This window comes from Schistocerca gregaria, chromosome 2, assembly GCF_023897955.1.
Source record: "Schistocerca gregaria isolate iqSchGreg1 chromosome 2, iqSchGreg1.2, whole genome shotgun sequence".
In the NCBI taxonomy this organism is placed as follows: domain Eukaryota; kingdom Metazoa; phylum Arthropoda; class Insecta; order Orthoptera; family Acrididae; genus Schistocerca; species Schistocerca gregaria.
In genome coordinates this window covers 84,801,496-84,826,523 of record NC_064921.1, presented here as the reverse complement: position 1 = coordinate 84,826,523, position 25,028 = coordinate 84,801,496, and the positions used below count along the sequence as shown (strand labels likewise).

The window sequence follows — 25,028 nt, the reverse complement described above, 5'->3', positions numbered from 1 at the left end:
TCTGCCTATACTAAACTGAAGAAATTGGAAATAAATAAAGAAATAAGCACATGGTCCTTAGGCTATCGCCTCACCACTGTCATTTCAAACTAAAAGAGTTAAAATGGGTACAAAATAAAAACTATGCAGTCAGGAGTAATAATAAATTTACACTGTCTGCAGGGAAGCTCTCACAAGACAATCTGTCAGGGAAATCACTTCTGAATATCGGAAGAAAGCCGTCAAACATGCGCAGAATTTCGTGGAAAGAGCACGGAAGAATGAAGCTCTTTTGGAAAATTCGTGGAGGAGATGACGGTTCCATTAAATTATAGCAGTGACAGTGACAATGATATTGACACGTCAAGAATCCGCCATAGCGGCGAAAGTGATATGAGTTCTTCTATTATCCACGAAGAAATGGAGCACAAGCGGATTGAGCTGCATGTCTCGGGAACACAGGTTACATTCTAAGTACCTACACAAAAAATTATAGCGTCGTTAAGTATTGAAATTTTAATAAGAGGACCTGAAAAACAACTAATTACAAAATTAAGTTCATCTCAGGAATTTAGTCTGTATCACACAAAATGTAAGTTCATGTTTTTCTGCCGTAATATAGAGGCTCTGTTATTTGTATCCCTTTTTTTCTTTCTGAGCAACACACGTTGTCTTAAGTATTCTTACCGTGACAAACCAGTTTAATCTCGTTTTTGTTGCATCAGAATTAAATAGGTGGATCAGAAAAATTAATAACAGTTTCATTTCAACCCTATAGCGATCTGTTTCTTGTGTAGAAACCTTACGGACGCCCAATTAGTAGTTGAGGCGCGAGCGGGCCATTGCGTATCATATTTAACTAAACTTATCTCACATTAGAAACATGCAACAGAGTTTTGGTTTAGAACGTATGAAAAAAATGGATTCTTAAGATTTCATTCCCATAATTTATCCACGTAACTTCAATAACAAAAAAGTTCCGCGCTTGTCGAAAATTTGGTAACATCGCGAGGAAATAGATTTTCGTAAATTATCCGTACGTCATCTTAATAACTTGTTTCCGTAGAGAAAACTAAAATAAAAACGTAGTGTCATTCTTCCAGAACACAGTGATGAAATTTCCATATTTTCAAAGTGAAATTGTTGGCCTCTTTGAGCGAGTTGAATGAAATGTAAGATTACACGTGTGTTCCGTGAGGGACGTGGCAACTCTTTTCCGCGCATCCATGTGCTGCTGCCGAAGTGTGAATCCTGAAGCAATTTTGGACAGACTATACATAAGAACCTGTCTGTACACAGTTACCGTCCAATCGCATTATAACGTTAACGTTGTGTCGGCGTATCGCACATTAAAAATTCCCCTACGGTTCCTTGACCAGCAGCACCAGCTCTGAGACAGGGAAATACCAGGTTCTGGTGACAGAGAAGAGGTCAGCTTGAGGACAGCCACCAGTTGGTGCTGAGTAGGGATGCTGTGTGCAGGTGGTCGGATTTGGAGGTCACAGCCTGCAGGAGAAATGCTAACATGTGAAGCCAGGAACACACTGAGTTATCGTCAGCTTGTGTGTTGGTTGCCAGCTGAGTAGCGTTGGAGTAACGCGCTGCGTGATTCTGCATGTGAGTGGTTATCGCGGATGGCAGTCCCAAGAAGCATGCATGGTAGTCCATAGAGTAGATGCAACCATCTACTTCATCGTGGGCTGCTACTGAAGCGATTTTTATCCCACATGGTTGAAAAATTGGCAATGCCTTCAGTCTGCTGGGGATGTTCAGTAATAAAAAATTCCAAGTTTTCCATTTTAAGTGTTATGTATAATCGTATTATTTAATGTTATATATTGAAGTTTTGTTGCATATATAGCTTTTTACTTTACAGTGTTGGGTTGGCGCATTAATTAAAAGTATGTTAGTCTTGTGTAATAAGGACTGGTACTAGACTGTTTCACCACTGTACACTTAGTTGAATGACTATCATGTAACACAATTTACTCATGTGAGGTATGAATTTTTGTGTTCAGAGTATGCAGCGTCTAGTTGCTTACAAGTTTGGTGATTAGCCCACATATTAATAATTTGTTTCTAAGTATTTTAAAGAGATTTCGTATGATGTTTATATTTTGTATAGGCCCTGTTTGGAGCAAGAGATTTTTACATGTTAATTGGCTTAAACGAAATATCCTTTGAAAACTCAGCGTGACCACACATTGTAATAAATCAGTACCAAAGTGCAGTAGCTCTGTGGTACCACTATTAAAAGAATCGTTGTTAATTCCAGATCAACTAATCACATCTTTTTAGTAAGCTGAACTTCTTGCTTGATGCTAAATATGCCTGCATAGTGGCCCAAGGATATGAATTTGCCCACAAAACCACTCCCACAGGCCACAGTTCTAATTGTAACGATCAACCTAGCACCGTATAGGTGCTTGTTCCGTTGAATGGTATTTTGAACTATGTAGATATTTCGTGACTATTTTAAGTAACATAGATTACATTAGGAACACACACTTAAGCATAGCTTCTAGGTTGTTACACGCTAAACCGTGGAAGAATTATGTGAATTTTATGAGGTTATTCTTGATGTTATTCAAGACAGGAGTGGAAGTAGTTTCTAACATTGACGATAATTCCCTGCATCTGCAGATAAATAAATTAACAGATAATACTATTGAAGATCTGTCATTATATTTCAGCATTAAACTGAACGCCACAATACATACATGAAAACAAGACCACATATAGCAATAACAGAGAAATACCCAGTTGCAAACTAACTATCGTTTTAGCTCATGTTGTCATTTTATGGTTCTTCTTTTGGCATAGAACCTTGGGTATGTTCTTCCTTCCCGAATGACAATACAGTTCAGTGTTACTATTTCTTTGTGGAACCGCATGAGGTCACTTTCGCTGCGTAACCGATGGGTCAACAACAACAGGCTTTACTGTCATTTTCGACTGGATAGACACCAACTCATCTTGCAGTCGCGCTGTTTTGTCGAAAGCTGCTTCAAGTTTCTGCTTAAGATTCTGCAAAATAAATAAATAAATAAATAAAAGTTAAACAGAGGATATTTTCCCCAGTTGAAATGAGGTAATTTAAAGCAATTACATTTATACAGTTCAAGTTATGAAACAATTATGAAGCAATGGCAACATAAGGCTTGTCTTCCAACAAAACGTGCTGCTTTCGGCGCAAACCAGACTAAAGATCAGATCACTCCAGGTCACATTCAAGTTCGATTTCTTTGTATGCCTTCTCATTGCACTATGAAAGTAACATAGGACACAAGTTTGTTCTGAGGTAACAGTAATTACGAGGGCCACCCCGAAACCAGTGCATCCCATTCATTTTCATGCTAACTACAACTGGTACAGAAAGCATAAAGACACAGAGTAAATCTTCAGCTATTGATCGTCGTTTTTCTACACAGTCCTCGCCATTCGATTCGCTCTTATTCAATGATGAATAAGAGCCTGTCAGCCACACTCTTAGAAACCTTAACAACTGAGATTAGTCACTCGAACGACAGTATCTGAGTGTAGAAAATATTGGGCATGTAGTCCATCTTTCATGGGACCGAAGAGTGAGAATCTGAAGGTACTAAATCAGGACTGTAATATGGATGTGATAGAACAGTCTACTCATGTTTGATAATGAATTCCACGTTTGCACAACTGTTTTGGTGTTATCACGTTACCGGCGGAAGTTAATCATCTTCTCCGGTCTGGGAACGGAAGGTAAGATCCACGGTACACTAATGACAAGTGAATTTCACTTGCTGAAAACATAGTCTGTCATTTCAAGCAGCGTGTTGGTATGGTAAGCACTGTAAAGAAGCACTACTCTTGCAGCAACCTTAATGGGCTATTATTGTGGGCTTGTTGCAAGATGTATAGCCATTCCGAATAACTGTCCAACGCAGTGGACTTAGGTTGCAGCTGTCTTTTAGTATTGACATTTTACACGATTGTAATCTTTCAGATTTTAGTGTGAATATCAAGCCATCTCTCTTTATGTCGCAAATATATTATCAAGTCATTGTATTCAGCAACACCTGCAGTAGTAGCATCATGAATGTCAGACGGTGTAAACAGCCCCAACAACTCGAAATACGTGCCGATGTATCTAAGACCCAAAATGGAGCCGGCTAAGAGCTCTACTGCCATTTCACTGAAATGTAAGAAATGTACACTCTTTCTCGGGAGACCTGCAGATGGGCTAAATGTGGACTAAGGAACTCTTTAGGGTCTGTCATGCTGAAATGGTGGATACCTTAGCGATGGAGAATATTGCAAAAGATCGTTTTCAAGGTATTTTTCAACGTTAAAATTATTTCAGTACCTTTGAAATATCAAAAAAAAAAAAAATAGATACGCATGCTCAAAAGGAATGGTCCACGTACTGTGTCACAACACAAAGGAATACAGGAACCTATCATGCGCTAGTTAAATCTCTCGTCTCACGGAAACCAAGTTTTATGAAATCAATTCAGCGAACGTCAATCATCCTTGTATACGTCTATTACCCCGTCATTTTTACTGGCCAAAATTTGACGAGCTGTATTACCCTGGGAAGGATTTTTAATTTACCGATGTCAACCACATCATTCCATCTTGTAAAAATTATATGAAAGACCACGAGGAATCATACAAGGAAGTTGGGAGACAAGGAGTCACAGTCTCCTTTGTAGTATGGAAATATTAGAACAGTAACGCAATTTCCCTACTTTAACTATGTGATTAAAAGTATTCTGACACTCGGCTGAAAATAACTTACAAGTTCGTGGCGCCCTCCATCGGTAATGCTGGAATTCAATATCGTGTTGGCCCACCCTTAGCCTTGATGACAGCTTCCGCTCTCGCAGGCATACGTTCCATCAGGTGCTGAAAGGTTTCTTGGGGAATGGCAGAGCATTCTTCACGGAGTGCTGCACTGAGGACAGGTGTCTATGTCTCGAGTTTACACCCAAGATGCGACTGGGGGGATAGTTTAAGTACTTCAGGATCTTTCACTCCCTAAGACAGCGAGAATACTCTGTGACGCCCATACGCTGAGAGACAGATCTTAAATTAATCACTATTCTCGATGTGTTATAAATATTTAAAGCGTTGTCATATACTCTGATTGTATATGTGTTCGGGTATTAACAATGAATGGACATACTGCACAGTCATCTATCCACGTTCGCAATGATACCCGCAGAATGGAGAAGGGGTCCTTTAGCTATGATACTGAAATTGGGATCATGCTCTCTCATCATTGGTCGGTGTTGAAATTACTGTAAAATTGCTAAAATTGTTCGCACTATTAGCTGTGATGCTTATTATTAGAACACATCTATGGTGTCTTTTCCATCCCATCTGTCCACTGGTACGCTGTTGGTTACGACATAGTGATTGACAGACAGCGCTTGTTTGAGTTGGCGAAGGAGTTTTGTGGGGTAGGGGATGGGGGTAGTGGTGACACCTTCTGAGGACGGGTAGCATCGAAACAGTGATCGCGTACATGACTGCAATATCAGGAATCAGTCGGAACAGAACGCAGAAACATCAGCTATTCGGACTATGTGACAGATGAGTTTAAATGTAGTTTGGAAAACCACGCCAACGTTATAAACTCTTCCGATTTCCTTCTGTTGTAAATGACTGATACTTAAAATCTTCCAGTGTGTGAGGTGTGTTATGGTAACAGCAGTAACAATATGGTTTGCACAGTGTGACATTTAGAGATAGCCCAATTGTCCTACCTTCCCTCCAAAATTTTAACTTCCCGCCGCCAGTGGGGGGGGGGGGGGGGTGGCAGGGGGTGTGTGGCACTTTCCCGCCATCTTGTGTTGTGGTACTCGCATGATCAGCTGGCGTCGTGGCAGTCATCTTGAATGACGTCAATTGCGTCACAGTGCGAAGTCTTGGATAACTGTACTTTGGAGTGATGTCCTTCTTGCCTGTGAGAGGTCACGGATCATAATGTCTTAATGAATGACGTCAATCGCGCCATCAGCTGACGTCACAGCAGCTATCTTGAATGACGTCAATCACGTCACAGTAGGACGTCTTGGATAACAGTACTTTGGGGTGATGTCCTTGTTGTCTGCGAGAGGCAGTATTTCAGAGCGTCTTAATGTCAGTTTAGAACCTGACAATGACCTCAAAGTCGAGGCAGAAAAACAACATGTTTGGCAGTGTACAAAGCATATTAGAACAGAAAAAATACAATGTTTCAACAACAAGCCAGGATCACAGGGAGCGTCTTTTGCCGCTTACAGTATGATCTATGGGATACGGTCATGTTCCTACAGTACAGGTGATGGAGCTTTAAACTGGTCTGTGCAGTTGATCAATATCTGTGTATTTAATAGTTTCGTCACATGTTCTCGATGCCTGCACGCATGCAGGATTTGTTTTTGGTATATGGGAGTAGGGAGAGCTGGTAAAAGTCTTATCTAGTTATCTATGGGATGAAGTTAGTTGAGCTTTTACAAATGGTAATTTTTTCTGATGGATGGTACAGAATTAAGAAGATAGCATGTTGGGGAGACAGATGTGAATGGACATGTATCTGTAGTATTTGTATGTAGTTTGGAGAAGCACCACAATGCAGTAGCAAAAACCACGTCCTTCCCCCATCTCCCGTACTGTCTTTTATACTACTTCATGTTGCAGGAGCAGGCTTTGTTTCCGTCGAATGGTTAAAACACAGTTCTGTCGCAGTTACTCAGCTCCGCCTGTTTGTGCACGGATTGCAGGTGTTGGTAGATATAGTTTCCTCTGACCCCTACTCAGTTCCGACTTACACTGGAACGATCACGTGCGCAAAGGTGCAGGGATGCTAGCATAGAGTCTGAGGAGGCATTTGAGGGTGCATAGGGACTACCTAAAACGAGGTGGTAATTTTACTGTAGCAGGTAGATTCGAGAATGGTGACTCGTTTCGAGATATGAGAGTGCCAGAAATATGATTCACTAATGGCTGTAATCATTAATGCACTTCTCCATAGGATCCAGTGTAGGTATGTGCTTGAATGGAAAGACTTGATTCCAAATCCCAGACAGCAAGTCTAGTGGATAGCGTGGCATTAGGGATGTGAAAAGTTTGTGTACATTTCTTGCAACCTCAATCATCATACTTCTAGTACTGTTTGTGATACTTCTCAATCAACCATTGCCTATAGCCCAGTGGATATATCACCGACCCTCTGACATTGCATCGAGACTGAATTATTTACAAATACTATAGAAATATCTAGCTGGGACGGTGTGAGAGAGTCGCAAATACCGTTGACATACAACGGTCCTTAGCCGAATCACTTTCAAAATGCGGTAATTTTATCATGAGGTTGCATTATGACCTATGTGTAACCGAGATGCTGGTCTGATATTATACACTCGTATGATCACCACCTCGGTATTTGTCTGGAAAAAACCACCTAATTCACAGGTGATGTCGTGCCTCGATTTATAAAGCCAGTATAGCTTTTAACATGGATACTTGAGTGCATCTGTAGAACCACTACCGCTTGTGACAGTAACAGAAGTTGTCGTGATTGGCTTTTTTAACATTTGGCCGATTACGTCTCTCTTTCTAGGACGCAGTGGTAGCACTCACAAGAAAAACTTATGAGACATGTGCATCCATCGCTGATTTTCTCTCAGTATTGTATTGTAGGCAATCAGTTATTGACGAAGTATTATACTTATTAGTAGTAGAGGCTTCGTGATAGGTTCACATTGAGCATCATGCTTATAAAGTATGTGTTTGTGTTCTAAAATCCGCAAAGGGAAAAGTGCGATATTTCTATTTTCAGAGCCACAGCCACCAGCAAGATGTATTTGCCATACTTCACTCATTATTGAATGTCATTCAACTGAAACCGCAATCTTAACATTTAATTGTAAGTATAGCGATCAAATATATATATGACCGACTTTTTAGGATGATTTCGTGTATGCGTAACCTGTGGTAGGAATGATTCACGTTTCCAGCTAACGGAAGAAGCCGTCTGAATGGAGATAGCCGAATAGCGAACTAGTACTTAGTATGTTTTGGATAGCTTTGGTGATCAGGCAGAAAGTTGAGAAGATTGAACATGGAGGTGCGTTTGCACTGGACCTTTATTCCCTGCCACGTAAATTGTTCGGTTGACTGCTTCCACACATTTCCCGTCTTTATTTAGCTGAGAGAATATCGATTGTGGTGTGTGCATCTAGCAGGTGGAAGATACGTTTCCTGGTTCTATAGACATGAGAAACACCTTAGTCGAGTTTGTACATTTAGGGGTGATTTCGAATCTATTACACCACCAACATTGGTATTCACCAGTGGAAGTATCGGTTTCCTCTATTGTTTCTAGTTACTCAGTGGTCTAGAGCACACTTCAGCTAGCTAAAGTTTCGGGTTTGTTGAGAAATAATTCCCAGTCTACATCTTCGTGAACGATTGGTATGATACTGCTGTGTGAAAACCATGTGAAAATATATTTGTTCTTGTAATCCCACAGTCTGGAGATGGGTGTAGAAAAAAGCGAGCAGGGCAGCAGGTCTGGACCAGATACAGTACAGTTTTTGTGTTGGGGGGAATGAGCCCGAATTTGTACAAGAGCTCTGAGAGTGACTTCCGCCCACTAAGTGCGCTCTGGTCATCCGTCGGGAGTGGTGACCATCAACCTCGGAGGGAGATATATAGTGCCACGAGTATATCTACTGTGCTGTCTTAGCGGTATATCTACGAATGACGTGAAAGGGGCGATTTTTGTATGGCTTAGGATACAAATTGTATGTTTATTACATCGACAAGTTAATCAGTAATATATTGCTGGGTTCGGGACTGGTTTCACACTCTAATATTCAAGCTCCTGTCCTCAGTGGGAGGGCAGCGTAATTGTGTAAGAGTCTTCCCGTATTTGACGATATGTATGGCACATTGCGAGATTTAGTTGTCGGTGCAATATGGCGATCAGCGTAAAATAGTTTTTTGACTCTGAATGTATTGTCTGCAGAAAGAAAAAGAAGAGGCAGATGGTGCTCCCACATTGACAGCATTAGTAATTTGTTGGGTAAATTCTACAAGAGCCAATCATAATCCCACATTCAATCACAAGACTTCCATTGTGCTGGGATATAGGGGCCTCTACATAGCGATGAGAATGTTTGTGTTGAAAGCAGGATAGGTAACATGTGATGGATAGGTTGTTAAGTTAGGGTGTTAAGTTAGTAAAGATAGCCCAAGTGACCTTTCTTTACTGCCAAAATTCAAACTTGGCAATTTTCTTAGGTTAGTTGAGATCACTGCGGTGTGGTGCATTAACCTGTTGGATTTTGACCTTCCCGCCATTTTTCTGGGGAGGGGAGGAGGGGGGGGTCAGGTTAGTGGAGGTAGTCCAAGTCATTTTCTTAGGTTAGTAGAGATAGCCCAAGTGACCTTTATTTACTGCCAAAATTCAAACTTGGCAATTTTCTTAGGTTAGTTGATATCACTACGGTGTGGTGCATTAACCTGTTGTATTTTGACCTTCCTGCCATTTTTCTGTGGAGGGGAGGAGGGGGGGTCAGGTTAGTGGAGGTAGTCCAAGTCATTTTCATAGGTTAGTAGAGATAGCCCAAGTGACCTTTATTTACTGCCAAAATTCAGACATGGCCATTTTCTTATGTTACTTGAGATCACTGAGGTGTGATGTGTTATCCTGATGTAATTTGAACTTCCTGCCAGGGGTGTGTGTGTGGCAGGGGAGGGGCACTTTCCCACCATCTTGGATTACGCTACTTGCGTCATCAGCTGACATCACAGCCGCCATCTTGGATGACGTCGTCAACTGACGTCACAGACGCCATCTTGGATAACGGTACTTTGGTGTGGGAGCCACCTTGGGGTTGGGTGACGTCATAACCGACATCTTGGGTAACGGTACTTTGGCGTGAGACCCGCCTTGCCCTAATACTCATAATAATTGTAGATAACGTGAAATGTATTAAATTACAGACGTTTAACTTGTTTCCAGAATGTGATTTTCACTCTGCAGATGAGTGTGCGCTGACATGAAACTTCCTGACAGATTAAAACTGTATGCCGCACCGATAGATCTGCAAGATTCGCAGGAGAGCTTCTGTAAAGTTTGGAAGGTAGGAGACGAGGTACTGGCAGAAGTGAAGCTGTGTGGATGAGGCGTGAGTCGTGCTTGGGTTGCTCAGTTGGTAGGTCACTTTCCCGTGAAAGGCATATGTCCCGAGTTCGAGTCTCGGTCCGGCACACAGTTTTAATCTGCCAGAAAGTTTCGTTTAACTTGTTTTTCATGTACTGGGGAGCACTCATATAAAAAAGAACTGCCGGAGAAAGACAGGGGGATATGTGAAAGCAAGACATCTTTGAGGGATGGTAATATGAATAAAGTACTATGAAGTTGTGTCTCTGTTTATGAAGAGTGGGGGGAAGGGGCGCTTGAAATCATCGAAAGGGGCTGCAATACACCTGAACCAGTTGTGCGTGTCGGTCTCGTTCAGAGCTCTTCACGACGATTATCTTGTGTTTTCGATTGTTACCATCCTCGGCCTCACTAGCTCTAATTTTTATCGTGCTCACTGTGTTGCACAACAGACTTAATTGACTTTCACATTCTTCGCTATGAACGACATTTACAAATCTATGTTACCAACTGTAATTCATGCCATATTAGTTGATCAGTAACGTGCGTCTGTTAGTTGGTAGTGCTCACCAAGGAACATCTAATCATTTGTGCTTCTGCGTTTTCTCGCCCCTCTTCATCCTCCTTCCCTAGCGGTTTAGCTACTGTACCTCTGCATCCCGCCTCTGCCCTGAGGTAACCGTTGACGTTTCAGGTGCTTACAGAGCTTGTCAGGGATAAATCTGCTTCTTACGTCTGTCTTCAGACGTGTACTTTATAATGAAGGCCTTAAAATGTCGTTCCCTTTGTGCACGAGGGTGTTTTATTTCCTAAAATAATTCAAAATCATCAAGTCATTTGCAAAGCAACGGAAAAGATTTCTGTCTGAAATCCTTAGGCCTAAAAACTTTAAACTGCATAAGGCACTCCATCCCTTACAAATTACCCTATACAACGTGCTGCGTATGCACTGACTAATATCAAAGTTCATTTTTTACGTATTACACTGCGTTTGTGAGAGAAAAACAGTATAAAATTTTCAAATAATTTCTTTATCAGATAATAAGTATTATGTTGAACTATCTCTGCTAAGCACTGAATTCTTCCCACACTTCTTAGTAGTGTACCATAAAAACCACAAGCAAAATTTCATAAAAATAATTTTTATACTTTTTGAGACAATGTTACCTAAAGAGGAATAGATTTTTATATTCAATATGTATTGACTAATTACTTTTTGTATTTTCGATTTGAAATCCTAAAACCATGAAAATTTACACCAAATTTTAAATTTACACCAAATTACTAAAGATATATACCATGTACAGTAAAATAGTCATTAAAACGGACTGAGACCTTTAAAAGGTATAAAGATTTATATTCCGAATTGCAAATGCAAGCTTGTGTATCCTTCCCGGTTTCCTTAAGGATGCGCTGTCATTTTAGAGAGTACAAAATCCTCTGTTTAATGCTGAGTGCTAATTTCTCGCAATTGAATTGTTAAAAGCTATAATGGAGTATAACGGGAACTGTCAAGTGCATGCATACCGAACGAAGGAAGGAAGGAAATTTTACTCTAAGGACATTAGAAACGGTATTTTTTCATAGAAACAGTTGGGAGTTTGCATAGCCGTTTCATTGACTCATCCCGACATTTGCTTAAAATGGCAAAGAAACCCGTGGAAATCCAAAATTTGGTGTCTGATCCAGGGTTTGAACCCAGGTCCCTCAAATGCGAGTCGAGCCCACCTTGGCCAGTCACTATCCGTTTCCTTTGTCTTTCTTAAAATACTCGCTAACAATACATATAACAATTTATACTGTTGTATTAGATTTCAAATAAGAGTTATAGAGTTTTTTCGTAAATTGTAGCAGAATATTTTGTGCCGCTTGGTATTGGGCCAAGCTTTTCTTGACCTATTAGTTTCAGCACACTGATTTACTAACAAAGTAAAGACCAAAATTGTTTTTTAATACTGTAGGTTTCCTGATTACTGACGAAGATGATGAGTTAAAAGTTGCTTGTATAAGCAACACCACCTCCAAGACCACTGTCTCCAAGCATAACAAGATCGATACCAAGTATTTCTAAAGATGAACCTGTACTTTGGCCTGCACTTTCAGATTCTGAAGTGGTGTGATATTTAATCGAAACCCAACCAAACAAGTCAGAAAGCATGAGTACCCACATGGCACTTCAAATCAAAAGTTTTCAACTTACTATTATGGAAGGTAGTTAGGAGAATTGTCATAGAGACTGACTACTCTGTTCGGATTCGAAAAATGCTGTTTTCTGCTTATATTGTAAGGTTTTCGAAACAAAACATAACAAATTTTGTGAGGGAATCAGTGAGTGGCATCATTTAATTTTATACTGAAACAGACGCGAAAAAAGTTCTTTCCGTCTCAGTAATAATAAAAATTGAATTTAGCTGAACAAGTCTTTAAAAATAAAACAACTATCGATGGCGTGCATCGAAGATTTGTTGATGTTGAAATGGAGCTCTGGTATATGCTACCAAAAGTATTATATATGATTCAGTGTTTGAGGTCATAAAACATGGCGTTTCGTGAAAAGAGCAGAAAGTTATATGACCAGAGCAATGGCAGTTTTCTGAAATGCAGTGAAATGTTAGGAACAGACATGACGCATGATGAATGATACAAGTCTCAGAATACGCCAATATATCACGGAGCCAAAATACAAAATACTGTACTTGAAAACCAAATTCAAAGTCACATTGTAAATTTAGGCCGAATTAATAAATGTTTTTCAGTTATACTTGACTGTGCTCCTAATTACTCATATGTATGGCATGACGCACTGACGAAAGTCGACTTTGAGAACGAAGTCGTTTGCAGTGGCGCTGCTGAGTGGAATATTCTCGGACGTCTTGCTGTGTCAGTTGAGGGTGAAACTTCGAGCTTCGACGATTACCTCCACTCCTTCGTCAGGAACAAATTACTGTCCAAACAGCTGCTGTCGTGGTCTTATACAGCCCAAAGACGGCTTCTGATTGGTTGGTAATTATGACATGATGTGGCAGATGGCGTCCACGTTTGCGCTGAAGGCACCATCGCTCCGCCCAAGTGTAAACATTGTGACGAAATGTCTCTGGCATTGCTCTGATCGAGAGCTTGCTTCTATGCACCGCTAAGATTATATCTGCTGTCACGGTTGAAAAATTTTCTCATACTTTCCTATTTCTCTAGGCATATTGAAATCAATGTCAGCTACATAATAAAAATCAGAAACTGGAGAAATCTGCAATCACTGAGCAGAGCCTAAAAAAAATACAGTTTGACGAAACAAAACTTTTGTCGCAAGTTCTACATACTCGGACTCTGTAACTAACGAGGCTGCAGAAATAAGAATATGTCAGAAAATGTTTAACTGTGACAGCGGATATAGTCTTAGGGGTGCCTGGAAGCCACCTCTCTATGCTAAGAAGAGGCAGAGATATTCGTCGCAATGTTTACGCCACGTCAGGAGATTTGGCGCCAACAGCGCAAAAGTTTGAACTCGACTCGAGCTATCACGTTTCGTCACAGTTAAGGAAATTTCGAGTTCATATCGGTCTTTTGATCGGCCTGATACCTAGTGACTTTTGTTGGTACTATCGCAAATGACCTTGTAAGGTGTCAGGCAAATCCAACACCTTCCATGAAAATCCTGACTTGATAAGCAAATCCAGTAGTATGTCACATAGCTCCGAATAAATCGTGACATTAAATTAACCAAAGTAATACGAGTAACAAGTGAGCAAATGGAATATCACAGACTAACACAAGAATGCCTAAATGCATGTCATTGCTTCCCACTGTGAGACAGACGCAGTCCCGAGGGGAGAAACGAGAACAGAAGCAGAGAGCAGAACTGTGTTAAGCTAGAAGACCCTACGATAAGGGACGGACTGGACACCCACGTCGCCAGTTAACCACTAGGACAACGCCATCTGAAAGTTTTATCTTGAGACTTTTTCTCGTCTTTGTTACGTTGCAAACTTTAAAAACATTGCCCCACCACGAAACATATAACGTTTCGCATTGGATAGACAGAATTATTGTAGGAGGAGCTTAAGGTTAACATTGAGACCCTGGTTGGTCAGATGAAAACACAGCCAGATAGTTTTTTTTTAAACCAACTTCGGTAAATGGTAGTAAGGAGAAGTTAGGAGAAGTTAGTTAGTTCCGAGACGGCAAGATGGATGGTTGCTGCGCCGGCCGCTTCCCCCTTGAAGCTGCCTAACCAACGACAAGGTAATGAACGCACGCGATGCCGCATAACAGCGCATAAAGCTTCACTCAGAACTGCAGAAGTCTCATCTGTTACACCCCCTTTTTGCGTAATAATAGTGTCGATCGTAAATTAAAGCTCATGGTGTTCACATTTGCCACTTGAAGTAAAAATCTGAAACGTGATGATATCTCTGTTACATAATTATTGAGAAGCCACATCAGCCACTGTAATTTACGACAAGTTAGATAAGTAATTCAAGATAATTCAGTGTCACTGTAGACCATTTTGATAGTTTCCTCTCTTGTGAAACTTAATTTAAACCTAGATTATAGATGTGATACGGCATAGATCATCCTTCGATCCATTGTAGAACTTGGAAACCCACTCAGGGAATACTCGTTCACATTTTTGTTGAACACAGTTGGTTTTTTACCATCCTGTATTGAAACACTTCATTTTATCAATAGTGCGATTTATAAACAATGTTTTCTGAGTAGAATAAAATTTCCAATGGTAAACTTAACTGCTTTTTCGACGTTATTTTACCAGCTAACTAAAAATAGGAAAGCCTTGAACCCCTTCCACTAAATTTAGCTAGTATTAAGATTCTTTTACAGTGAGTGCAGTGGAGCTGACGCTGAAATCATTAAGTATTTGGTTATATCATCGCTAGTCTCACTGAACTCTTCTGTCTTCTGGTCTGGCGTCTCCTTACCAGCAACAGGTCCCAGGTTCAAACTAGTCAATTCCCTAAAAAAAAAAAGCTCAGAGCGTCGTTGCGCGAAAGTGGTAGGGAGACACGATACAGAACAAACAGACACCACCATGAATGTTAGAAAATGGCGACCCTGCCAGGATGGTAAAATACCATTATTGAAGGTCGACCACATGCCTAACTAGGTCAGAAAAGTATATTGTTGAAAAATATTTTGCAACAAATTTTTTTCCTAAAGTTATAAATAATCGAAAAAAGTAGCTGCAGCGATAGATAGTAATAAAGTATTCAATAGATAGAGATTCTAGCAGAGACAACAGTATAATTGAGTTATGAATTTTAATATTGTTAGAATTAAGTTTTCTCTCCAATGCAAGCGTACAGGTGGCGGATACATCGTCGACAAGTTGGTTCTGACCCCATAAGTAAGTGAATGGTTTGTCAAGTCGTGTGAACAAAAATTTTATGAAACGCGTGAGATCGTATGAGCGCATGTTGACGCGAAGTAGGGCGCGTGAATTGCTTTTAAAACAGAAAATAAAGGATTCGGAAAGATTATCAATGGCATATCGAGACCTTGACCGAACTGAGGTAGAGACCCAGCATGAAAGTGGACAGAGAACAGAGGACAGTACAACAGACGATGCAGTATCGCGAGAAATAGGACAGATAACGCACCATAACGAGGATAATGTACGCCAAGGCACAGAAAACCTAGATCAGCGTACGACAGAGGAGCAGGAAAGTAGAGAGACAGTCAATGAGGATTCTAACTTGCGTCTTGAATACGTAGAACCCATAGTATAATAACCAGAGCTCCCTCACCACAGAGTACAAGGAATGCGAGCAGAAACGTGTCACAGCACAGTTCAATGCAATCGGTTGCGAACCAACACTTGGGCGAAAACACAGAGCGTAGGACGTGGGGAAGAAAACGCAATAGGACCCACCAATCTGGCAGAATTATTACAACAAATTACGGAAACCATGACAAGGCAAAATAAAGACATAGCGAACCAAATTCAAATTCAGAATGCAGAAACCACGAGACAAATGCGTGAGATTAAGGAACAAAACAAAACCAAAATCAGTTACACCTCAGTCATATAGAAGAAGAGGCAAAAGAATCTCGAGAAGTGATAGGAAACTTAATAACAGGTTACAATCAATTGAGAACAGACATTGATGTCGTTCTATCATAATCAAATAATCTATAATACTGGGTTCAGGCAAGTAAAATTTTTTGGAGGACAGCATTTTTTTCATCTTTGTTACCATTACTTATAAAACAGCATAGATGTTTGTATATGCATACATAGCAGTACTTTATGAGAACTCGTACTGTAAATTTGTTCAAACACAATACGAGCTTGTGCTGCGTTTCACGAAATTTTCCGATTTTAAGCAGAGCCTTAGCTTATTGTTGTGACTAGTTTGTAGTTTCTTGCGTTTCACTTGGACTCACGCTGCGTGATTCAAATGTAAAGTGACTGTTCGAACAAGCTCGATACTGTATCGAACGCTACGGCGAATCGGGATATCTCGAGCCCTTCGAACGTGAGTGGCGTGTACGCAGCCCAAGACTGTCAGTTGCTCCTGGCGAAGACGCTGGATATTAAAGTCGAAAACTCGAGGTCTAACAGTTAGTAAAATTATTCAGTCTATTTATGTGAATATGCAGGTCACTTTAGATGCTTTAGCAGATTAAAAAAGAAAAGGAAAAAAAAATTGATCGGCTGTCGAACTGAGGATAAATTTGGAATAGCTGTAAACAATGACAAAGAAATTACAACATAATTACTGAAAGAAATTGGGATGAACCTTACATGCCCTTAAGACACCGAAAAACTCCGAAAACTTATTATGAACATGAAGAACAGACACCTCAAACGGACTCGAAAACCTCGTTCAAGCTTAATGTCTACTTTTAGATTTTAGACCTAGCTCTAATGTCAGATTTGATTTGTTATTTAGTCATATCAACGTATTTAGTGTTTTGTTTAAAGTCGGCAATATTCAAGATGAAAACCAATTTAACATTAATTGTAATCATTTAAAAGAAAGACTTTCTGTGAACGATGGTTTGTCAGCTATATAGATGCTGGAGATTAGTGCTAAGAAACTGTCATATCGATCCGTTATTACGGATTTAGGCAATGACATAACAAAAATTCTGGAATTTATATTTGTAAATAATTTAACAGCTATGTGCCCAAATATCACAATTTCATTACGAATTTTAATAACGATGCCACTCACAGTAGCACGCGCAGAAGGATCATTCCCAAAATTAAAATTAAAAAAAATATTACTTGCGCTCAACAATGTAGCCGGAAAGATTGTCGCCCTAACCGCCGTCTGCTTCACGTCTGCTGTGCAGCGAGCTACCTTAATTTAAGTATTAACTGTATTTTTCTTACTTGTCACTTCTTCTTCTGCGTGTTTTTGCTTTTAGGAAGCTTTAATAGTCGAGTGCTATTAAGTGTTCCATAGATCTCGTGTTTGTTTTGAATACAGTCAGAGAGTCCCTTTAGTCAGCCATAGTGCTAGTAGTGCTGGTGTTTGTTTTGAATACAGTCCAGAGACAGGTAGTGCTATTTTCCTTGTTTTCTACAAGAAGTGGTTAGCAATCACAGTTTAGTCAATAATCAACCGCCTTTAGTGAATTAGCAGTCTAGTTAAAAGTTGATTAACACTCTATAGTAAATTGATTTCTTAGGATGGATAGGATGTGTGGCTGCTGTGTACGGACGCAGGAGGAGCTGGCCACTCTTCGCGAACAGCTGAGCGTGTTGATGGCCGCGGTCAGCCGTCTTCAGGCTGCTGCCTCGGAGTGTAGCGGCAGTGGGGAGTCTGGTGCGGTCCTATGTCAAAGCGGTAGGTGGATCAAAACAAAATGTCCAGACACTCTGTGACCAAAATGGTACTGAAACAGAGGATGACAGACTAAAGGCCGAATTACTAAATGTCTTTCTCCAAAGCTGTTTCACAGAGGAAGCCTGCACTGTAGTCCCTTCTCTAGATTGTCGCACGGAAGACAAAATGGTAGATATCAAAATAGTGCGGAAGACTACTACAGGACCGCGTCTGCTTCTGTAGATATTATCCGCAATTATGACAACAAAGTGCGATCCGAAGTGTAAATTAGTGTGTGGGACAACACTTTGAAAAATGCTAGTGTGGGCCACTATTTTGACAAAATGCCATTACTCAAACCCTAAGGTTGCCCTTATGCACAGTTACTGGACTTCACTGTACTGATATAGTCCGCACAATATACTAGAACAGTTCTTCGAGACAGTCTTCTAATAGGTGTATGATCCAATGAATATAGATATAGAGAATTATAACGCTCAATAAAATTTCATTTACATGGGACCATTGCTTCAAGGTTTTTTTCTCCAGGAGGATAAGTCGTCTAAAGATCAATTTTAGTTTAATATCAGGGAAATCATCATATAACAATATAAGGTGGAAGAAAACGTTCAGGCCACATATAGGCAACGTCTCGGCCCGAACAATTCTCAAGAAACATGAATGAAGCCACGGATAAAGTGACGCCAAATAAAACTGTGTAGAATTACACGCACGTCGCAAAAAATAGTGATGAAATAAAGAATGCCGTTGGGAAAGCGATGTTAATAATAAACTGATCGTCATCAGCCATATGACATCCGCAGACGGATAGTGTCCTCTTCCTGATTTCCCCATGCACTGACGTCTTCAACTGAACATATTCACCACGCTAATGTTGCAAGAATGCGGTCCTACTTTGCCTCACGCAGAAGAGCAAATAGCTTCTTCGCTCTTGCTCCCATCCAGTTGCCTGTTTGCCTGGTTTTAAGTTGAGAAAAGAGGGAAAATCCCACCTCAGTAATTCGACATGTCCAAAAACAGCCACAAAAACTTGTAACAGTGTTCAGATTCCAAATAATGACTAGGAAAACTGGTGCATTGTAGCTATAAAATTCACAAAAATAAATTTTGGAATAGTGATGACATTATTTTCCTCACATGTTACACATAAACTTAAATATTTATTTCAATGAACGAGTAAACTGTAAGTAACGATATCTTACATGTTCCTATATAATGTCAGTGTTGATTATCTCTTCTTATCAAATGTAATAAGACATTGTAATGAAGTGTTCTTTACCCTAACATCGCGCTCTTATAGGCCTGACAATATAGGTGTTCCAGCCGTATGAGTCGTGCTTCAATGTAGCATACTAGCTGGGCTTGTTGCGTGTCACTTATTGCAGTGCTGGTACTCCCTTGTTGAGGAAATGGCTAGTTTTGAAATTATAAACTTACGTGATTTTGGAACTATACGTCCTTGTTGCGCTTGCTGTCGTGCATAAGGAACAAATTGGACTGCACTAGTGCGTATTTAAATGTTCTAGACGATTATGATTTCATGCAGTTAAATATTTAGGTATGTTTAAAATATAACAGCCATGTATTCACGGTCGCACTGTTAGTACATTTATTCTTCTAGTTAACAAGTCCCACAGTAACATTATAAATTTTTGCTTATCCGGCAGGGTATGTCGTGATTATTTTACGAAACTATGTGGCACAGTCAACAGCGTATCGTAATGCGACAGATGATGAAATTGAGAACCTGCTTTTGCGAACAGACTGTTCGAACTCACTAACGATAAGTTGTTGGGAGAAATCTCTTTGACGGTAAATGATATATTAGATGTTGACGAGGATGAATCTGTGTATTGGGCCGCAGAATTGAAAATGGGAATGGTTATCCTTCAAGCGAGTATGAACCATCATCACCAGACCGAGCTAAACGGAACGAATCCACAGATACTACTATAATGAAGTATGAGGAACTTCACAGCAAACATAAACATAGCCAAAGCCTTGCAGACAAACAAAAATTACGCGAAGAGAAATGTAGTGTGAAGAGGGCTATGCGAGAGGCTTTCAATGAATTCGAAAGTAAAGTTCTATGTACTGACTTGGCAGAAAATCCTAAGAAATTTTGGTCCTATGTCAAAGCGGTAGGTAGATCAAAACAAAATGTCCAGACACTCTGTGACCAAAATGGTACTGAAACAGAGGATGACAGACTAAAGGCCGAAATACTATATGTCTTCTTCCAAAGCTGTTTCACAGAGGAAGACTGCACTGTGCTTCCTTCTCTACATTGTCGCACAGTTGACAAAATGGTAGAAATAGAAATAGACGACAGAGGGATAGAGAATTAAAATCGCTCAAAAGAGGAAAGGCCGCTGGTCCTGATGGGATACCAGTTCGATTTTACACAGAGTACGCGAAGGAACTTGCCCCCCTTCTTGCAGCGGTGTACCGTAGGTCTCTAGAAGAGCGAAGCGTTCCAAAGGATTGCAAAAGGACACAGGTCATCCCCATTTTCAAGAAGGGACGTCGAACAGATGTGCAGAACTATAGACCTATATCTCTAACTTCGATCAGTTGTAGAATTTTGGAACACATATTATGTTCGAGTATAATGTCTTTTCTGGGGACTAGAAATCTACTCTGTAGGAATCAGCAGGGGTTTCGAAAAAGACGGTCGTGTGAAACCCAGCTCGCGCTATTCGTCCACGAGACTCAGAGGGCCTTAGACACGGGTTCACAGGTAGATGCCGTGTTTCTTGACTTCCGCAAGGCGTTTGACACAGTTCCCCACAGTCGTTTAATGAACAAAGTAAGAGCATATGGACTATCAGATCAATTGTGTGATTGGATTGAGGAGTTGCTAGATAACAGAACGCAGCATGTCATTCTCAATGGAGAGAAGTCTTCCGAAGTAAGAGTGATTTCAGGTGTGCCGCAGGGGAGTGTCATAGGACCGTTGCTATTCACAATATACATAAATGACCTGTTGGATGACATCGGAAGTTCACTGAGGCTTTTTGCAGATGATGCTGTGGTGTATCGAGAGGTTGCAACAATGGAAAATTGTACTGAAATGCAGGAGGATCTGCAGCGAATTGACGCATGGTGCACGGAATGGCAATTGAATCTCAATGTAGACAAGTGTAATGTGATGCGAATACATAGAAAGATAGGTCCCTTATTATTTGGCTACAAAATAGCAGGTCAGCAACTGGAAGCAGTTAATTCCATAAATTATCTGGGAGTACGCATCAGGAGTGATTTAAAATGGAATGATCATATAAAGTTGGTCGTCGGTAAAGCTGATGCCAGACTGAGATTCATTGGAAGAATCCTAAGGAAATGCAATCCGACAACAAAGGAAGTAGGTTACAGTACGCTTGTTAGCCAAATGCTTGAATACTGCTCAGCAGTGTGGGATCCGCACCAGTTGGGGTTGATAGAAGAGATAGAGAAGATCCAACGGAGAGCAGCGCGCTTCGTTACAGGATCATTTAGTAATTGCGAAAGCGTTACGGAGATGATAGATAAACTCCAGTGGAAGACTCTGCAGGAGAGACGCTCAGTAGCTCGGTACGGGCTTTTGTTAAAGTTTCGAGAGCATACCTTCACCGAAGAGTCAAGCAGTATATTGCTCCCTCCTACGTATATCTCGCGAAGAGACCACGAGGATAAAATCAGAGAGATTAGAGCCCACACAGAAGCATACCGACAATCCTTCTTTCCACGTACAATACGAGAATGGAATAGAAGGGAGAACCGGTAGAGGTACTCAAGGTACCCTCCGCCACACACCGTCAGCTGGCTTGCGGAGTACGGATGTAGATGTAGATGTAGAATTGTGTCTACATACAGAAAAGTTAAAAGAGAAGAGTAATAGAAAATATACATCGATGATGGCAAAAAATTGTACAAGGAGAGTAGTTAATAAAGCAGTAAGATTTTGCAAAACCACCCCAAAATCATATCAGTAATCTTTAATAACAAAAACCAAACGTTTGAAAAGTTTAAAGAATACAGGCGTCGTGAACTAATTGCCCATGATTACTGCTATTTCTTACAAAAAACACAACTGTAATAGCCTTGCGTGGAAAACTTTTCTTGAGCGATTTAAAAGATAAAACCGCTTTCGTTCCCGAAAAATAAGAAGACTAGATTCTACGAAAGAAGCCAAGGACGAGTAATACACAATGAAGTCTACTGCGTCATACGTACACGGTGCTAACGTGTTAATCCTAGGTGAAGAATGTAGTGGAAACAGGATTTTCAATGTAGACCGATCACGATTTGGATGTGAGATGGCAAGTGGGTGAATCTTACCGAATGTAAGGGAAAAGCACGCGTAATGAGATCTATTTCACCTGCGTCACACTCTGATGCTGTCCAACTCTATATTTCATCTGCTGAATTTCTTAGTACAAAATGTACAATTGCTTTCAAGGACAGTATGAACGATTCGGACTAAGGGTGAGCCACGGAAATAGCTTTTAATGTAGTTGTTGATGCTAACACCTCTGCTAAACGTACAAGGAACCTTGTTATCCGCTGGATAAAGTGGTTTCATTTCAGATATGAAAGACAACACATTTAACTGTGGCTCGGCTCTTGGACAAGGCTAACTGACGGGGCTATATATCTGAAGAGCCGAAATTCAAAAATCCTTAAATAGGAAACTATTTGGACAGAAATAGTATCCCAACGAACCACTAAGTACATCCAACCATTTGACATCTCCTTTTTCGGGCAACATAAACTCGTTATTAGCTAGGTTGAAGAGTGCAATAGAAAAAAAATATTGTGAATGCGTCGAAAGACACATTACAAGACCGAGTATTAACAACGAAACCGAGCGAGGTGGCGCAGTGGTTAGCACACTGGACTCGCATTCGTGACGACGACGTTTCAATCCCGTGTTCGGCCATCCTGATTTAGGTTTTCGCTGATTTCCCTAAATCACTTCAGACAAATGCCGGGATGGTTCTTTTGAAAGGGCACGGCCGATTTCCTTCCCCATCCTTCCCTCACCCGAGCTTGCGCTCCGTCTCTAATGACCTCGTTGTCGACGGGACGTTAAACACTAATCTCCTCCTCCTCCTATTAACAACGAAACTTCAGTCAGTTGTTTATCAGCAGATGTCCTTTCCAGTTTGCAAGTACATGACCAAATATGCTTGGCAGCCCTATGGATTGGTGACAGAAGAAAGTATAACAAATTTCGTTAGTGTATTACGTGTAATAGTGATTGCAGTATCGAACATTGTGAAGACGGAGCTCATATTTATTCTTTCTGCCCGGAACATTTTGTAACAATACCTTATCACATATGAACACTATCGTATGTGCAGAAAAATACATTAGCGTAGAAAAACCATTTAACAATAGAAAAGTACAATTTCCCATTTGTAGGAATGTTATACCTTATGGTGAATTAATATAAACTCTGTACGTATAATTATGCACTCATTTATGTGCATATGTGTGTACGAATGTGTGTATGTTAAAGGCTGAAAATAAATGTGTCTCCGTTAGTGTTTAAACAGTCTTTTCCCTTACGTGCTTTACGTTATATTGAGGTTTGCGTGCAAAACGGACATATAGTTCATCTATACATTACGTTATTGCTCAAAAATCAGGCGTTACCTTAACAAGGGACTTTCAGTACTGCGTTTACTGATAGGAAATTATTCCAGTATTCGATTTTCGCCCAGATATGGCACACACTCGAAGCATCTATCTTATAAGAGTGTCTTAAAGCCATAACTATACCGTACCTCACATTTACTTGCAGCTCTCTTCCTGTTGTCGTTAAGCTTCTGCCGAAGTGCAGCTATGTATGCATGTGTTGATTTTAGATACATCTCGAGCTGACTGTAAAATGGAAAGAGAAAACGTCGATGGAGCTTAGAAGAACAATTATTTAAAGTCAACAAGTCAATGCACACAGAAAAAAAATAGTTTTACTAATGATTACTTACACATTTTCAACTAGGATTTAGTATTCAACAATCGCTGCCTCGAAATACTGTGAAATATTTTCTTAACAAGTTTTAGATGTTACTAACAACGGACACTTCCCATCACACCCTCCTCAGATTTGTTGGTAAGCTGGTCTAGTCGATAGCCCATCAAAAACTGAACACAGATCAAGCGAGAAAACAGGAAGAAGGTGTACTGAAGCGTGAAAAAAAAAGCAAAACAGAGTGAATGGTCCAACCTTAAGAATTGGAACATCAAGCGAAATTGGGGAGACATGGCGCTATGGTTAAGTAGCCACGATGGTGGACTACAAAATGGACGAGCCGTATTGAATACTATCCCGTACCACGTATTTTAATTTTTTTCACTACATTATGAACTGTCAGTCGCGTCATTGATATATATGTTGTCTTTCTGCAGTCTTGGCAGTTGTCATGGTATATATGGGTTATAGAATATGAATCATGTGGTAAGAAAACATTACCACCGCAAATAAATGTGATGAATAGTGAGAGCAGGCGAGGTACCACACGGACGCCTCACAGAAATGACAACAACAATTAAAAGGGTGTGAACTATGTTACAAAAAATGGAATTCAAAAGTCAACGTTTCCAAATCTGTACACAGCTTCAAAAAAGTTAAAAACATATGTTTTGAGCGAGCACAAAGAAACTGTGTGACTGTGAAACTGTTGCGTTCATTTGTTGCAGCTTATTTGACAAAGTATTATGTTTTCATGATTTCCTTGGGAGTGGGAGCGTGACATTCATGCGAACACCTAAAGCGGGCAAGGAGGCAAGCTCACTCTCTCAGAGGTGCACAATTTAGGTGCGTCTATAACAGATTCCTGTAGTCGTGTAAGATACACCAGACGTGTTTTCCGGTAGAGGATTCGGTTGACTTCTCTTGTCATCAATCGTTTGCGGTTCCCATTTGAAAGCTAGTTCAATCCGGCTGCTAGTATAGAAGTTGTGCAGAATCAAATTTCATTATAGGTCCGGTTCCCATTCGAAAGCTAGTTCAATCCGGCTGCTAGTATAGAAGTTGTGCAGAATCAAATTTCATTGTAGGTCCGTTCCTTACATCTCGCCGTTGCAAACGGGCGTTACAGCTGGACGCAGATACA

At 40.4% G+C, this 25,028-nt stretch overlaps 1 protein-coding gene across 1 annotated transcript in view; it reads right to left on the bottom strand.

Annotated features, from left to right (window-relative positions):
- Nucleotides 1-2,639: 2,639 nt before the first annotated feature.
- LOC126336363 (myosin-2-like) overlaps nucleotides 2,640-25,028 on the bottom strand; it is a 55,313-nt gene continuing 32,924 nt past the window's right edge. The window contains exons 4-5 of the mRNA XM_049999961.1: nucleotides 23,697-23,793; nucleotides 2,640-3,006 (exon numbers count right to left, since the gene is read on the bottom strand). Coding sequence (XP_049855918.1) covers nucleotides 2,878-3,006; nucleotides 23,697-23,793 — 226 coding nt within the window. The 3' untranslated portion in view covers nucleotides 2,640-2,877. The remainder of the gene's footprint in view (nucleotides 3,007-23,696; nucleotides 23,794-25,028) is intronic.